The following is an 18,252-nucleotide window of genomic DNA, read 5'->3' as shown; positions in this document are numbered from 1 at the left end:
ATGAAACACTGAATCTCAGAGACTATAAGAGATAGAGCTATAATTTTTTTTCGACAGCATTTGTTATGTTTGCACGCAGATCAAGTTTGTTTCAAATTTTTGCAACGCCCACTTCCGCCCCCGCAAATCAAAAAAAGTCGACAAGCGTAATTTTAAAGCTAGAATTTTGGTATATACATAAATTACTATAGTAGTTATGATTCCTGAAAATGTGGTTACCATCAGATAGAAATTGTCGAAGTTATTAAATAAATACTTTTGTATGGACAAAAACGCCTACTTACGTCTGCTTTGTCTGACAATCTGATATATTGTGCCGCCTATGGTATATTTTAAATGCGGTACTATATCGATATACCAAATATACCATTTGGCATATTTTATGTATTTTTGCAGTATATTCTGTATATTTTGAGAAAAATACCGCAAAATATATTTCTTTTATTCAAAATGGGTAGCGGGTATCTCACAGTCGAGTACACTCGACTGTAGCTTTCTTACTTGTTTTTTATTCCTTCTGTCGATTTAAATAATGTCAACAACAATATAAACGTAAAATGTAGTATTGTTCTTTATCACTATTTCATAATTTCATCTCTCGACCTCTCTTCCGTTAAGAACGTTGGAGCGTAATCTAAATTGCTTGCATACATAGATCCGAATTTCAGAGCTAAGCTCTTCATCGATTCAAACGAAATATTTAATTTCAGTTTCATCTTTGTTTTAGTCCGATCGAAGCATTCGAAATGGGTAGAACAAAAATAAACGTAATTTTATTAATAATCCTCAAACTATTCTTGGTGGGCACAACAACAGGAGACGAGGTGAATATTGACATATGTGTATACAGTTAAGAAAGTGCTTAATGTTTGTTATTTTCTTCCTATCAGACATGCGAGAACGACCGAGAAATGGACAAACTGTGCGGCGGTCATACCTATAAAAGTGTGAAGCCTTTGCTAGACTACTTTAAGCAAGTTCGCAATGAGTTAGACCAAAGTGAAATTAAGGAAAAGCATATAAGTGAAATAAATGCTGATCTTATGATCAAGTATCATGAAATTGTAGCAATTCATGAAAAGCTCATGAAGGAGGCATTTCAATTAGATGAGTATAAAAACAAAATAATAAGAAAAGAAAACGATTTGCAATTGTGTCAAAGTAAAGTTGATAAATTAGAATCTGAGATTAATTTACAACAAACAACTATAAACAAATTAACACTTAATGCAAATTTTCTTGAGAGTTATGATGAGTGTAAAAAAGAATTATCAGATATATCCAACAATTTGGAAATATGTGAGGTTCAATTAAAAAAACTGAATTCTAGTGTTATTGAAAAAGATGAGAAAATTTCTGGATACTCTGCAACAATTCAAAACATCACAGAACATCAGAAAACAATTAGTTTGAAATTAGAAAAGAGGCAAACCATGTTATTTAAAAAAGATAAAGACATTGAAATATGCCATGCAGAAATTGTTAAATTAAATAGGACCTCACATAATAATAATATTCCTTCAAGTTGTCTCCCTTTCGGATATCAACCTGGTGTGCATGAAATTAAAGTTTCTGGTGTTGATTCCTTCGATGTTCTATGCGATAGTCAGTTAGCTGGGCCTGGTTGGATAGTAATACAGCAGCGAATTGGTGGAGAAGAGGACTTTGGCAGGGATTGGGCCACATATCGCAAAGGTTTCGGTTCATTGGATAGTGACTTTTTCCTAGGATTGGAAAAGATCCATCGACTAACGAGTCAGCAACAATACGAACTCTACATACATTTGGTTGCCGAAGATGGCAGCATCTTCTACGCTCGATATGATGATTTCAAAATATCTGATGAAGACCATGGATACTCACTAAGTTTGGGTAAATTCAAGGGAAATATTTGGGATGCGATGAGAGAACACGAAAACATGAAATTCACAACATTCGATCGGGATAATGATTCTGATTCTTATGATAATTGTGCAGTTTTGTATAAAAGTGGCTGGTGGTACAACAGATGTTTTGATTGGTAAATATTTCAAATTGTTATTTTTGATGTATTAGTATACATGTTAAATCATTTTTTCCTATGCAGTAACTTAAATGGATTATACGGCGTGACTCTAAAATGGAGGACTAGATCAGTAAATATACTCAAAGAAGCTAAGATGCTTATTCGTCCCAAAGATAAAAAAAAATAAGTGAAGAATTGAAAATTGGAAATCAGAATCATTTTTATACGATTTAAATCGCACTAAATATATTTGTTAAACCGGCTTACATTAGAATGTACCAACGAAAGAGATGAGATTATATTGATATTGTTGTAATGGCATTTAAAAACAAATTACATTTTAGGTATGTAAGCTTTTGCATCTTCAGATACTTTCCTACTCTTAGCATTTGGAAGAGCTGCTAAAGCTGCAGTTTACTAATTAAATGTCATTATTATTTTGGTTCGTGTTCTCGCTTTACAAATTAACCTTAAAAAAAGAGTAAATCACTTTTATTTTCCAATTTTTTATTTACTAACGTCGAAGATAAGAATGTTTTATAATTATTCTGTTTCATATAATTCTTCAAAATATACCAAAAGTTTAAATATTAAGTTGGCTTAAAAAGTGCTGACATTCTTCAATTTCTTTACTTTAATGTACAAATAATATCTAAAAAAAAAAACGATTCATCAAATGCTCTTCTTTAATTAAAAAATAATATCTTAAAAATCAACATATTCTTTTTCATTTTAATATAGTTCAATATCATTCGTTACAATTAGAAAGCAAAAGTTTAACAAAATTGTGGATAAAAATAGCAAAGTTTTTTAATGTCATCAAAACAAGTAAGAAAGCTACAGATACCCGCTACCCATTTTGAATAAAAGCAAAATATTGTGGTTTTTTTCAAAATATACCGAAAATACTACAAAAATTCTAAAAACATACCGAACGGTTCATTTGTTAGATCGATATAGTACCACATTCAAACAAGTAAGAAAGTTACAGTCGAGTGTGCTCGACTGTGCGATACCCGCTACCCAAATTTAATAAAGCCAAAATATTGCGGTATCATTTTCAAAATATACCGCAAATACTAAAAAAATACTAAAAATATACCGAATGATATGTTTGGTAAATCGATATAGTACACCATTCAAAATATACCATAGACGGCACAATATACCAGATTGTCGGCCAAAGCAACTCAGACCCATAGTAAGTAGGCGTTTTTGTCCATACAAAAGTATTTCTTTAATAACTTCCACAATTTTTATCTGATCGCAACCAAATTTTCAGGAATCACAACTACTATAGTAATTATTGTATAAACAAAAACTCGAAACTCTAGCTTTAAAATTACGCTTGTTATTCGATTTCTTAGATTTGCGGGGGCGGAAGTGGGCGTGGCAAAAATTTGAAACAAACTTGATCTGCGTGCAAACATAACAAATGCTGTCGAAAAAAAATTATAGCTCTATCTCTTATAGTCTCTGAGATCTAGGTGTTCATACGGACGGACGGACAGACACACAGACACACAGACGGACAGACGGACATGGCTATATCGTCTCGGCTGATGACGCTGATCAAGAATATATATACTTTATAGGGTCGGAGATGCCTCCTTCTACCTGTTACATACATTTCCTGCCGGCACAAAGTTATAATACCCTTCTACCCTATGGGTAGCGGGTATAAATATACCATAGACGACACAATATACCATATTGTCAGCCAAAGCAACAAAGATCCCTAGTAAGTAGGCGTTTTTGCCAATACAAAAGTATTTCTTTAATATCTTCCACAATTTGTATCTGATCGCAATCAAATTTTCAGGACTCATAATTAGTTTCTTATAGGTATTATTGTATACAATATACAGCTCTAGCCTTAAAATTACGCTTGTTTTTTGATTCTTTTGATTTGCGGGGGCGGAAGTGGGCGTTGCAAAAATTTGAAACAAACTTGATCTGCGTGCAAACATAACAAATGCTGTCGAAAAAAAATCATAGCTCTATCTCTTATAGTCTCTGAGATTCAGTGTTTCATACGGACAGACCAACAGACGGACATGGCTAGATCGTCTCGGCTATTGATGCTGATCAAGAATATATATACTTTATAGGGTCGGAGATGCCTCCTTCTACCTGTTACATACATTTCCTGCTGGTACAAAGTTATAATACCCTTCTACCCTATGGGTATCGGGTATAAAAATTATCTAGTGATCAACTGAGAAACTCAAATCCAAAATGTAGTAGTAGTGCATTATATGCTTTTTCAATAAATATATGTATGTAAAGTTACTTTTTAGAGAGATTTGAATATATTTGGAGTGCCTGAAGGAAAGAGGTGAGATTGTATTGTATGTATGTCGTTTCATCTTTAGGTGATCGACAATCTGGTATATTTATTATTAATTTTGTATTCATTCTGTCCACTTAAATAATATCAAGAACAATATAAACGTATAATGTAATATAGTTCCCTATCACTGTTACACAATCTCATCTTTCGACCTCTCTTACGTTAAGAACGTTGGAGCTTAATCTAAATTGTTTGCAATATAGTATACATAAATCAGCAATTCAGAGCTAAGCTCTTCATCGATGCAAACGAAGTATTTAGTTTCAGATTCATCTTTGTTTTAGTCCGATCGAAGCATTCGAAATGGGTAGAACAAAAATAAACGTAGTTTTATTAATAATCCTCAAACTATTCTTGGTGGGCACAACAACAGGAGACGAGGTGAATATTGACATATGTGTATACAGTCAAGAAAGTGCTTAATGTTTGTTATTTTCTTCCTATCAGACATGCGAGAACGACCGAGAAATGGACAAACTGTGCGGCGGTCATACCTATAAAAGTGTGAAGCCTTTGCTAGACTACTTTAAGCAAGTTCGCAATGAGTTAGACCAAAGTGAAATTAAGGAAAAGCATATAAGTGAAATAAATGCTGATCTTATGATCAAGTATCATGAAATTGTCGCAATTCATGAAAAGCTCATGAAGGAGGCATTTCAATTAGATGAGTACAAAAACAAAATAATAAGAAAAGAAAACAATTTGCAATTGTGTCAAAGTAAAGTTGATAAATTAGAATCTGAGATTAATTTACAACAAACAACTATAAACAAATTAACACTTAATGCAAATTTTCTTGCGAGTTATGATGAGTGTAAAGAAGAATTATCAGATAAATCCAACAATTTGGAAATATGTGAGGTTCAATTAAAAAAACTGAATTCTAGTGTTATTGAAAAAGATGAGAAAATTTCTGAATACTCTGCAACAATTCAAAACATAACAGAAAATCAGAAAACAATTAGTTTGAAATTAGAAGAGAGGCAAACCATGTTATTTAAGAAAGATAAAGACATTGAAATATGCCAAGCAGAAATTGTTAAATTAAATAGGACATCACATAATAATAATATTCCTTTAAGTTGTCTCCCTTTCGGAGAACATCCTGGTGTGCATGAAATTGAAGTTTCTGGTGTTGGTTCCTTCGATGTCCTATGCGATAGTCAGTTAGCTGGGCCTGGTTGGATAGTAATACAGCAGCGAATTGGTGGAAAAGAGAACTTTACCAGGGATTGGGCCACATATCGCAAAGGTTTCGGTTCATTGGATAGTGACTTTTTCCTAGGATTAGAAAAGATCCATCGACTAACGAGTCAGCAGCAATACGAACTCTACATACATTTGGTTGCCGAAGATGGCAGCATCTTCTACGCTCGATATGATGACTTCAAAATATCTGATGAAGACAATGGATACGCACTAAGCTTGGGTAAATGCAAGGGAAATATTTGGGATGCGATAAGAAACCACGAAAACATGAAATTCACAACATTCGATCGGGATAATGACCCTTCTTCTGATAATTGTGCAGTTCGTTATAAAAGTGGCTGGTGGTACAAGGATTGTTGTCATTGGTAAATATTTCAAATTGTTATTTTTGATGTAAAAGTATACATGTTAAATAATTTTTTTCCTATGCAGTAACTTAAATGGATTATACGGCAGGAATCTATATTGGTATGCTGAAACAGTAAATTATCTCAAAGAAGCTAAGATGCTTATTCGTCCCAAGGAAGACAAAAATAAGTGAAAAACTGAAAATTCGAAATCGGAATCCTTTTTTTACGATTTAAATCGCACTAAATATATTTGATTTACAGATTTACATTATAATATACTAACGAAAGAGATGAGATTATATTGATATTGTTGTAATGTGTGACATTTCAAAACAAATTCAATTTTAGTTAAGTAAGCTTTACATCTTCAGATACTCTTCAACTCTTTACTTTCGGCAGAGCTGCAATTTACAAATTTCTCGCTTTACAAGTTAACCTTAAAAAAAGAGTAAATCACTTTTATTTCCCAATTTTCTATTTACTAAAGTCGAAGATAAGAATGTTTTATAATTATTCTGTTTTATATAATTCTTCAAAATGTACCAAAAGTATAAATCTTAAGTTGGCTATAAAAGTGCTGACATTCTTCAAATTCTTTACTTTAATGTAAAAATAATATCTAAAAAAAACGATTCTTCAAATGCTCTTCTTTAATTAAAAAATAATATCTTAAACAACAAAATATTCTTTTTCATTTTAACATAGTTCAATATCATTCGTTACAATTAGAAAGCAAAAGTTTAACAAAATTGTGGATAAAAATAGCAAAGTTTTTTAATGTCATCAAAACAAGTAAGAAAGCTACAGATACCCGCTACGCATTTTTAATAAAAGCAAAATATTGCGGTTTTTTCAAAATATACCGAAAATACTACAAAAATTCTAAAAACATACCAAACGGTATATTTGTTAGATCGATATAGTACCACATTCAAAATATACCATGGACGACACAATATACCAGATTGTTGGCCAAAGCAACTCAGACCCCTAGTAAGTAGACGTTTTTGCCAATACAAAAGTATTTCTTTAATATCTTCCACAATTTGTATCTGATCGCAATCAAATTTTGAGGACTCATAAGTAGTATGTTATAGTTATTATTGTATACAATATACAGCTGTAGCCTTAAAATTAAACTTGTTATTCGATTTTTTTGATTTGCGGGGCGGAAGTGGGCGTGGCAAAAATTTGAAACAAACTTTATCTGCGTGCAAACATAACAAATGCTGTCGAAAAAAAATTAGAGCTCTATCTCTTATAGTCTCTGAGATCCAGTGTTTCATACGGACAGACCAACAGACGGACATGGCTAGATCGTCTCGGCTGTTGACGCTGATAAAGAATATATATACTTTATAGGGTCGGACCTGTTACATACATTTCCTGCCAGCACAAAGTTATAATACCCTTCTATCCTATGGGTAGCGGGTATAAAAATTATCTAGTGATCAACTGAGAAATTCAAATCCAAAATGTAATTAAAAGTTATGGGTATAATTGTTATAGTGCACTATATGCTTTTCCAATAAATATATGAATAGCTACTTTTAAGAGAGATTTGAATATATTTGGAATGCCTGAAAGAAAGAGGTGAGATTGTATTAAATGAATCTCGTTTCATCAGGTGATCGACAATCTGGTGTATTTATTGTTAATTTTGTACTCATTCTGTCGACTTAAATAATATCAAGAACAATATAAACGTATAATGTAATATTGTTCCTTATCACTGTTACACAATCTCATCTTTCGACCTCTCTTACGTTAAGAACGTTGGACCTTAATTCAAATTGTTTGCAATACGTATTTGTTTTATATATACATAAATCAGCAATTCAGAGCTAAGCTCTTCATCAATTCAAACGAAATATTTAGTTTCAGATTCATCTTTGTTTTAGTCCGATCGAAGCTTTCGAAATGGGTAGAACAAAAATAAACTTAGTTTTATTAATAATCCTCAAACTATTCTTGGTGGGCACAACAACAGGAGAAGAGGTGAATATTGACATATGTGTATACAGTTAAGAAAGTGCTTAATGTTTAGTATTTTTTTCCTATCAGACGTACGAGAACGACAGACAAATAGAAGAACAGTGTCACAGTGAAATCTACAAAAGTGTGAAGCCTTTGCTAGACTACTTTAAGCAAGTTCGTAATGAGTTAGATCAAAGTGAAATTAAGGAAAAGCATATAAGTGAAATAAATGCAGATCTTATGATCAAGTATCGTGAAATTGTAGCAATTCATGAAAAGCTCATGAAGGAGGCATTTCAATTAGATGAGTATAAAAACGAAATAATAAGAAAAGAAAACGATTTGCAATTGTGTCAAAGTAAAGTTGATAAATTAGAATCTGAGATTAATTCACAACAAACAACTATAAACCTTAATTGGTTTCATTGGTTACATTTATCAGATAAATCTGACAAATTGGAAATATGTGAGGATCAATTAAAAAAGCTGAATTCTAGTGTTATTGAAAAAGATGAGAAAATTTCTGGATACTCTGCAACAATTCAAAACATCACAGAACATCAGAAAACAATTAGTTTGAAATTAGAAGAGAGGCAACCCATGTTATTTAAGAAAGATAAAGACATTGAAATAAGTAATGCAGAAATTGTTAATAATAATAATCCTTCAAGTTGTCTCCCTTTCGGAGAACATCCTGGTGTGCATGAAATTGAAGTTTCTGGTGTTGGTTCCTTCGATGTCCTATGCGATAGTCAGTTAGCTGGGCCTGGTTGGATAGTAATACAGCAGCGAATTGGTGGAAAAGAGAACTTTACCAGGGATTGGGCCACATATCGCAAAGGTTTCGGTTCATTGGATAGTGACTTTTTCCTAGGATTAGAAAAGATGTATCGACTAACGAGCTTGCAGCAATACGAACTCTACATACATTTGGTTACCTTAAGTGGCAGCATCTTCTACGCTCGATATGATGATTTCGAAATATCTGATGAAGACAATGGATACGCACTAAGCTTGGGTAAATTCAGGGGAAATATTGAGAATGCGATGAGAGACAGCGATAAGATGAAATTCACAACATTCGATCGGGATAATGACGCTTCTTCTGATAATTGTGCAGTTTGGTTTAATAGTGGTTGGTGGTACAACAACTGTTTTAAATGGTAAATACTCGTATTTAAAATTGTTATTTTTGATGTATTAGTATACATGTTAAATAATTTTTTGCTATGCAGTAACTTAAATGGATTATACGGCAAGGATCTAGTTTGGTGGAGTGAAACAGCAAATTATCTCAAAGAAGCTAAGATGCTTATTCGTCCCAAAGATGAATAAAATAAGTGAACAACAGAAAATTCGAAATCAGAATCCATTTTTACGATTTAAATCGTACTAAGTATTATATATTTGATAAACAGATTTACATTAGAATGTACCAACGAAAGAGATGAGATTATATTGATATTGTTGTAATGTATGACATTTAAAAACAAATTAAATTTTTTAAATTTGCTGATCAAGAATATATATACTTTATAGGGTCGGAGATGTCTCCTTCTACCTGTTACATACATTTCCTTCCGGCACAAAGTTATAATACTTTTCTACCCTATAAACGTGGGTATTTAGTAATACTATTTCATACATGTGTGTATTTTATCAATAATTATTATTAACATGAACTTTTACTAGAACTCCATCACTATATTCTATTAATATGAAGACATCAATTTTAAATTAAATTAAATTCCTATAAATTTAAATACATAGTTGAATTTAAAAAGTTCCCAAAATAAAAAATCTTTTTAAACCTGTCTTAACATAATTATCAATTCCTAAGATTCGAGATAAAAGTGAAACATTTGCTAGTTTCACATCTGAATCTCTAACAGATGCTACATATTCTTAAATCTAGATCATACACTTGTTAAACAAGTTTTCGGATGTTCAAATTAACAATTAACCCATTCCCTTCAGTCATTTTAGGGTCAAGGGATTACAACTACAAAAGGTAAGTTGATTTCTATCTTGAAGGGTTGATGAGTCAAACTGCAGATCAACAGGCAAGTGAAACATCAACTGCTCGTAAACAGCCCTTAAGACACTGAGTGCTCATTTGATTACCCATTTGATTACCGTCAGGTGTTTATCTGATTTTGGAATAAAGTTTCAATAATTGAGAAAATTACTTTTCATTTTGAAATAAAGTTTCAATAATTGTAAAAATTTCCTTTAAAAAAAAAGTTCTAGTTAATCTTTACATCTGTACAGACACCATTTATTTAAAAAAGTATAAATTGTTTCTAAGTTCATAGTACTTAATGAGAATCAGATCAATTTAGAAGGAGCTCATTCGTCATACGATCTGACTTTAGAAAAGTTTTAGTAATTGTAAATTACTTTGGAAAAATAGTTTCAACCAATCATAACAGATTACTTCGGACACCTTGATTACCCTCGTTTTAGTAATTTAAAATAACTTGTAAACAAGGTTCAAAATCTGCAAAGAGAAAGATTATATCCCCAGTACACAATTGTCATCTTTGGAAATTACGAACTCAATCTGATTTTTTATTTAATTTTTTTTTTTATTTTTAAAAATATAATAATATAAGCATTAAAACTCTTTAAATACTAAGAACTGTTTTGACCAACTCAAAGTATTAATTTTATTTTTATTATTATTTTTAAACTAAAGTTTATTAACGCCAAACTGGACAGTTTCAATAAAAATTTAAATGTACATTACAAATACAATTAATACGATGTAAACATAAGCATATGAGTATTGTCCAGTGTTCAATAGACCTCACACCACTGTACAGTCGTGAGCATGCGCATTTATTGGGTTAATAACTCGTGTCAATCTCTCACTCTCTCTCTCTCTCTAGTTCTCTCTGTATGTTGCTCTCTCAATTGAATGGGAAGCTGGCTCAGCTGGAATTGGAATCGTGGAATCGGCGACTCAATTCCAATTTGTGGCGGAGCTCGAGCTGGAGTCGACTTGTTCAGCCTGGTCCAAGGCCATCTGCTGTTGGTTCAACAACATTTGTGATGGCTGCGGCGACTCCTGTGCCGCTTGTTGTTGCTGCTGTTGTTGTTGCAGTTGCATGGGCGGCTGTTGCATTGTATGCAACAACACTTCGCCCACCTTGGCGCGAAAGCTGACGTTTTGCAGTGGCGACATCTGCTTCATCATGGGCAGAATACTCACAAGGAAATTGTAATCCGCGTCGCCCACATGCAACACGTTCTTGCAACGCGCCAAATCCTGGCTCGTCGACTGCATCAGCTGCTGCTCCTCCCGCTTTAAATCCTCCAGGAAATTAACCTGCTCATCCACACGCTTGGCACACTGACAACTGCTCGCCGCTGCCGCCGCAATCGCTGTGCCCGCTGGCAGGGGGCAGGAGGAACTCATTACGGGCGCCTCCGATTGCTGCTCCTCGGCTGCAGCGCTGGCCAGTGAAATGTTGTGGGAGAGACGACGCATTGCTTGCGGTGTTACCGCACTTTGGAATTCTTGCATGAGTGCATCGTTGTCCGTCTCCATTTCATCGGGTTCCGCTTTGAATTGTATCGCTGTGTCGTTGACGTTCGACGCGCAATCGTCGTCGTCTTCGCGATGCCAACAGTTGTCCAAAAAGCTCATGGCCTCGGCATAGGTCCATTGAGGTGCTGGCGACGCTTGTTGTTGTTGACTGCTCTTTTGTCGATTCTGTAGCCTGCGATAGCTGCAGCGCAAGTTTTTCCATTTGCTGCGGCACAGTTCCACTGTGCAAGAGAGAGAAGGAGAGAGAACAAACGAAAGAGTTTCAGTTGAGGTTAGCTTGATTTTGTTGGTCTGACTCACCATTGACATCCATTGCCTCCGCCACGTTGAGCCATTGACGCTGTGTCTCCACGCGGTTGGCGTGCTCCGAATGGTTGGCATCCCAGAGAGCGGGACGCTGCTTAACCTCGTTGATCAGCCTGCGTATGTCCATTTGCCTGCGACTTTATCACGAAACTAAAAACGCAAACGAAACGTAAACAACACCAACAATGCACTCTGTCCAAACCGGAGAGTAAGAACTCAACAAAGAGAGCTTAGCAACAACAGCGACGCCGGTGTCTCTCTCTCGCGTGCGCTCACTGTCTGTGAAACTCTCTCTACGAAGATGGCAAAAATAATAAACGTGGGCAGTGTTGTTGTTGTTCTGATTTTGTCTATGCTTTCTTGGAAAGGATAGTGTGAATATGTAATGTGTTTGGCGACGTGATGCGCATCCGTAGAGTAATTTTAAATTTGTTTAACAATGTGAGTGGCACGCAACTAAATTCTTTATTTAGTATTCAATTAATAGGTTGTCTACAATTTGCAACTAGTTTTGGAGTAGTTGTGAGAGTCTTCATTGTAGATACAATCGATGTTTCTTCAATTTTCTAAACATCGATGGTTCTTCGCCCACTATGATTATGATCTCTAATAAAAACAACTTCTTAATTGTTATTTTTTTGTTTTAACTGAAAAACATCGAAAACATCGATGGTCGATTGTTTTGCAGCTCTACTTCATTGCTTGTTAGTGTATTTCAGATTCATTGTTTTGCTTTGGTGTAGTGTGTTTTATTTTGCTATTTAGCATTGCGTATGTATTTCAACCTCGTTTCCATTTCGCACTGAAGTTAAGTACAGGGTGTCGTTGAAGTGGTCCCGTTATCTCTATTATTATTTCTCTGTTTGTTTGTTTTCATTCTTGGTGTTCGTTCTCGCTCTCGCTGTGTTGTTGTTGTATGCGCTTTGCTGCCGTTCATTGACGTTGGCGTTGCCAATGTTTTTTATGCTCTCTCGCTCTCGCTCACGCTCTCGTCTCGTTCCAGACATTGAACTTGGCGCACACACCGGCAACGTCATCACGCCTAAGCGCACAGTGTCTCGCAGCTTGCATAAACATGCAAATTACCAATTCGATGGCGATTACTATTACGATTACGATTACGATTGCGACCGTCGATTACGTGTGGCGATAGTTGAAAATCGCATTTACTGCAAATATTTTGCTGCAGTTGCTGGCAAATCGTTGCGATTGCCGGATTGCAAAATGTTGCCCAAAATCGGCAGCTTGGCAACACATGTTGCTGACAGGCAGCCGGTTGCCAGTTGCCGGTTGCTGCTGCAACAAGTGGACAAGCTGGAAAATATGCGACAGCAATTATCTTTGGCAAACAGACATCTAGCATATACTATATATCCATATCCATATGTGCACGACTTTCGTTTAGCATTCCGTCTACGTCTTTTGTATCTGGAACTCTGTCGGTTTTTTTTTTCTGTCTTGTGTTTTGTTTTTGGTTGCAGCTGCTGTCAATCTGTTGGCCGTTTTTGTGCTCCGCTTTCAAAAATTTCCATGTGTCATTTCAAAAATGCAAATATGGACATGATCTGGCAACGTCTTTCGCGATCTTCGCGTTGTCGTTGTCTTCTCTCTCTCTCTCACTCTGTTGATCGTTGTTTGTCGTCCGTCAGTTCGTCAGGAACTTGAGACTGACAGCAAAGTGACATCTAAATTTCGTACAACGAAATGATTATGGAGGCATTTATGCATGCGTACCATCGATCTTGTGGATCTTGCCCCTTGGACACTGACTCTGACTCTTGACTGTGACTGTGACTGCCGCAATTGATTTGTAGCTGCCACAAATTCCAAATCCGACTCTAGTCAATGTTTGTATTCAAATCAGTTGCGTCAACTTGTAGCTCTAAGTTTTCGCTTATTTATGATCGCTTTGTTTAGTCACCAACTGTTGCTGATACCCTGTAAAGTCGTTTTTTACTTAAGTTGGCATGCTGCAAATGTTATCTAAAATTAAAGTAATTTGTTGTCAACAATCTTGTTTTAAACCCAAGTATAGCATGCCAACAATTTTATCTAAAATGGTAGCATTATTAATTAATTAAACTCATTGCAGTTGCTGCGATTGTTGCTCGCACAACAGCAATACATGTAATTTTTTGCCCTATAGAGTTGTGATCTTATTGTAAATGGCATGTCAATTACTTAATCTCAATTGTGTAATTATTATTAAAGATAATTCTTGGCAGTTGCTTTGCATTTGCTTAGCACAACAGCAACGGTTGCTGTTGCAGCAGCAATATTTGCCCTCACATGAGCTGTAAAATCATTAAAACTATAAATGACATTGCAATTATTTTATTTTAAACTATGCAAATATAAGTTAATATAATTTTTTGCAAAATCTTTCTTTAAACTGAAAAATACCAGCAACTGTTGTTGTTGCAGCAGCAATATTTGCTCGCTTATAAGTTGGAATATCAATAAAAGTAAAAACGGCATGGCAATTAGTTATTTTAAAGCCATTTAAATATAATATAATTTAATTTTATGCAACATTTTTATTGAAACTCAAAAAACCAGCAACGGTTGCAGCTGCATCAGCAATACCTGTCATCAGATTTGTTGTAAACTCTTTAAAAGTGAAAATGACACGGTTATTACTTATTTTAAAACCATTTAACTAAATTGTAATTTAAGTTTTTTCACGTGCACTCTAAAAACCAGCAACTGTTGCTGTTGCAGCAGCAATACTTGCTTGCTCATAAGTTGCAATATCAATAAAAGTAAAAGCGATTCAGCAATTAATTATTTCAAAACCATTGAAATATAAAAAAATTTGTAGTATAATTCAAAAACCAGCAACTGTTGTTGTTGCAGCTGCAATACACATAAGGAATAAAGTTCTTAAAAGTGAATATGTTTGATTTTTTATTTCATTTAAAACTATATCAAAATAAGCTAATATATTTTTTTGCAAAAACTTTAGGTACACTCAAAGAACCAACAATTGTTGCTGCTGCATTAGCAATAATTGCTCACACAATAACTGCAAAATCATTACATGAAAATGACACAGCAATTAATTATTTTGAAATCATTTAAATTTAATATAATTAAAGTTTTTATCAAACACTTAACGTACACTCTAAAAATCAGCAACTGTTGCTGCTGTAACAGCAATAAGTTGATGTAAACATACTGTAAAAAAGTTATTTTAAACTAAATGTTATTCAATAAGTTGTAGTAATAACTTGTGCATAATACAATGTTGCTTAATTAATGTTTTGCTGTTTTCCTGGATTTAATTTCGAGGTTATGTTCACACGCCTTGAGCGTGTTTAATCATTATTAATCTTTATGGAAACATAAAACTCAGCGAGAACCAGTGCAATAATCTTTTAAGACTAGCTGTAAACCCATAAAAATCCAGGCAAATCTATTTACATTTACAGATTGCTACAGTATCAATTTCAGTTTCAGTTTTAAGTCTCAATTTCAAGTTAAATGTGGAATTTGCATAAAATAAGCATGGAAAAGTTAATACATATAATATGATTGTTTATCTTATTGTAGTAATCGGTAATTCTAACGCTCCATAAGCGTCAATTTAAGTCGACCATAAAATGTTGCTGTTGTCGTCACAGTTGTTGTTGCTGTTGCTGTTGTCGCAGTTGCTGCCGCTGTTGATTGTTATAACAAATTTGCATAATTATGCCGCTTATCTTGGCCATATGTCTAGCCAATGGCAGACAGCAAAGCCAAGCGACAACTTTGACATTGTGAGCAGCTGTTGCCGTTGTTCAAGTTGTTGTCGGTTGGCTTAGCAACACGCGCCAGCAATCGACAGCGGCACCCACATGTTGCTGCTTCTTAAACCGAACTTGAGCTATGCAAAAGGCAGCAACTGCTATTTGTTAATTGTCAGCAACAGCAACAACAACAACCACAACAGTGACAACAACAACATAATAAATCGAAAGAGTTGAGATGAAAAACAGTTAGTTGCAGTTGACGTTGACGCACTGCGAATCATAAAAACTGACAACAAATTGATTGCCAATCAACAACATGAACACGACAGCAACGCGGCCAGCAACAGCAACAACAACAACAATTGCAGGTGTCAATGAATGCTGCGAATAAGGAAAAGCGTGACTGAGGAAAGCAGCAACCATAGCAGAAAAAAGTTAATTGGCTAATGCCAATTGCTGCTAATGTGGCCAGTTATTATGTCAAACGGTCAGGCAGCAACATTTTCCAATGACTTGTCATGCAACAGCAACAACAACAACACCAACAACGGGAGCAGCAGCAACAACAACAACGGGAGCAGAAGCAACATGTTGCCAATGCCAAATGCTGGCTTTGAGGCCGATCAACCGGACCGACCGGCAACCAATGATGTTGCTGCTGTTACAGTTTGCCGACCCACACGACTCCAACTCCAACTCTAACTCCAATTGCAAGTTGCAATCTGCAACTGCAACTGCAACTGGTAACGTGCAACTGCAATTGAAAGATGTCCATGAAGCGCACACGAGAAGAGATTCCAATAGCAATTAAAAATATTTACAACGCAAATGCAACGGAGACCAACGCCAATCGACAGTTCGACGGATATTCGACGGCTTCGACGGATTCGACAGATCGTCGCAGCTGCTTCTCAGTCTCGATTGCAGCTCACACATTGCACATTTCACCTAAAGCAAACAGCAACTGCAACAGCAACAACAACAATTGCAACTGCAACTGCAGCAACCTCCAAAGTGCACGCACAGTGCTTTAAAAACTCATAAAGTCGTTAATTCAAATTGGGAAAATTTTTCATTTTTTTACGGTACTTTTTTCTTTAATAAATCCTATCTTCATTACTTTTTTTGTTATATGATAAATGTTCATAATTTTCAACTTTTGCAATACTTTGCTTTTCCTTTAATATCATTTTTTACATATTTACTAAATAAAATTAATTTTTAAAAAGTAATGTTTACTAAAAAAAAAGCGAAAAAGGAATTCATCTCACATTCCTTTTTCGCAGAGAGAAAAAATCTATATTGAAAAAATCTTGATTTAAGATTTTTTTGATCTTCAAAAGAACAATCTTGAAATAAGATTTTTGAGTTGAAGCAATCTTAAATAAAAAACATTTATGATACATTTGCATTTAAGGGAAGTAGAATATGATTATAATGATAGGGTATTCGTATTTTAAATGTTAAACTTAACTATTTAAGATTTCGAGTGAAATATAATTTTAGTAATATGATATTTGCAATATATCTTATATATAATGACTTAGATAAAGAAGTATATTCTCTTGATTTTTATTTTAACTTGCTAAGATGGTCATTTATGAACTGATGGACTATTTAAAAATAAATTTTAATTTTTAGACAGTCAAGATTATGATTTAATTTTTAATGCTTAAAAAATTGGATTATAAATTTATTCAAATTCTTTACAAATATTACAACAAAAAAATCTAAATATTTAATGTTGCTACCATATTTATGCAAATTTGATATAGAATGTAAAGAGACTAATTTCTATAATTTAAATTATTAAAAAATGAATTTTTTGTATTAATTCTAGTTTTTTTAATATTGTGTAGGTAAAATACTTTACTAATAATATAAAAATGAGCATATATAATAAGCCTTGATTTGTATACTTTTAATTTAATGACATCTACATAGTCTAGAATTATATGACATGCCTTTTTACGGATATTTCCATCTATAGATAATACATTATTGTCTACTCATGGTATACCACATATTATGTAGGAATGTTTAAAAACAAAAAAACAGATGTAGCAATAATTGTCTCTATTACATATCGAAATACTTTGCTTAGATATACTTTTGATTTCAATCTAACTCATTATAAAAAAAGAATAAAGAACAGAAAAAGAAAGAGGATACAAATTAAAAATATTTAAATGCTGATATAATATGCTTTGCCTCACTGTGCTCCGTCCATCGATCCAGTTAGCGACTGATTGATTGTGTGAGTGGCTGAGTGTGTGTCTGTGTGAGTGTGTGTTTGTCTGTGTGTGGCAGTAGAGCAGCCAAGTGCAGTGCGCGTTGCAAGTTGCAAGTTGCAGCCAACAGCTGCGTGGCCGTTAGAAATGCTAATGAAAGTCAAGCGACGTCCAGATCCCAACTCGATCTCAGCCATTGGCAGCTGTTGTTGTTGTTGTTGTTGTTGTTGGTGCGTTGCAATTTGATTGCATGGGCATAGAAAGTTGCCAGCCAGCTACCGTTTGGAAGCAGCTGCCTTGCCACAAGCGGCAACATTGCTTGCAACTGCGACATATGCGACGCTGCTGCTGCTGATCGTCATTATGAGCATCATTGAAATGTTTTTCGACGTCGTCCTCGTCGTCGTCGCATTGCGTTTTTCCTTTTTGCGCGGAAATTCAGCACACGTGGCTCTTTCAAGTTTTTATGATTGGCACAGGCGGCGCTTGTTCCTGCCACAGCAGCAACAGCAGCAACAACAACAACAACAATTGCTG

At 34.5% G+C, this 18,252-nt stretch overlaps 2 protein-coding genes across 9 annotated transcripts; one reads left to right on the top strand and one right to left on the bottom strand.

The window, feature by feature from the left end:
• Positions 1-617: 617 nt before the first annotated feature.
• Positions 618-10,014, top strand: LOC133842846 (fibrinogen-like protein 1). 8 transcript variants are annotated; one of them, XR_009894447.1, is made up of 4 exons: positions 4,609-4,739; positions 4,806-5,932; positions 9,130-9,363; positions 9,434-10,014. XR_009894447.1 is itself a non-coding variant. In XM_062276115.1 (3 exons), the coding sequence occupies exons 1-3, from the start codon at positions 747-749 to the stop codon at positions 2,190-2,192; spliced, it is 1,314 nt and encodes a 437-aa protein (XP_062132099.1). In that variant the 5' UTR covers positions 618-746; the 3' UTR covers positions 2,193-2,356. The 8 variants fall into 8 exon arrangements, 5 of the variants coding, with proteins under 5 accessions (XP_062132099.1, XP_062132097.1, XP_062132100.1 ...); XR_009894445.1 differs by having other exon boundaries at positions 9,130-9,368; XR_009894446.1 differs by having other exon boundaries at positions 9,130-9,511; positions 9,881-10,014.
• A 489-nt stretch (positions 10,015-10,503) lies between these two features.
• On the bottom strand, positions 10,504-11,923 carry LOC133843342 (uncharacterized). Its single transcript, XM_062276850.1, has 2 exons — positions 11,748-11,923; positions 10,504-11,668 (listed from the first exon to the last, which is right to left on the bottom strand). The coding sequence occupies exons 1-2, from the start codon at positions 11,878-11,880 to the stop codon at positions 10,860-10,862; spliced, it is 942 nt and encodes a 313-aa protein (XP_062132834.1). The 5' UTR covers positions 11,881-11,923; the 3' UTR covers positions 10,504-10,859.
• Positions 11,924-18,252: the final 6,329 nt, after the last annotated feature.

Source organism: Drosophila sulfurigaster, chromosome 3, assembly GCF_023558435.1.
Source record: "Drosophila sulfurigaster albostrigata strain 15112-1811.04 chromosome 3, ASM2355843v2, whole genome shotgun sequence".
Lineage (NCBI taxonomy): Eukaryota > Metazoa > Arthropoda > Insecta > Diptera > Drosophilidae > Drosophila > Drosophila sulfurigaster.
This window is presented reverse-complemented; position numbering and strand designations above follow the sequence as displayed.

Excerpts from the sequence above, each read along its gene's own strand:
- LOC133842846 (XM_062276113.1), top strand. The coding sequence starts at position 747 with ATGGGTAGAACAAAAATAAACGTAATTTTATTAATAATCCTCAAACTA. Across the intron at positions 825-890 it reads GCACAACAACAGGAGACGAG|ACATGCGAGAACGACCGAGA; the intron begins GTGAATATTGAC and ends TCTTCCTATCAG. Across the intron at positions 2,021-5,999 it reads TACAACAGATGTTTTGATTG|TAACTTAAATGGATTATACG; the intron begins GTAAATATTTCA and ends TTTCCTATGCAG.
- LOC133843342 (XM_062276850.1), bottom strand. The coding sequence starts at position 11,880 with ATGGACATACGCAGGCTGATCAACGAGGTTAAGCAGCGTCCCGCTCTC. Across the intron at positions 11,669-11,747 it reads GGAGGCAATGGATGTCAATG|TGGAACTGTGCCGCAGCAAA; the intron begins GTGAGTCAGACC and ends TCTCTTGCACAG.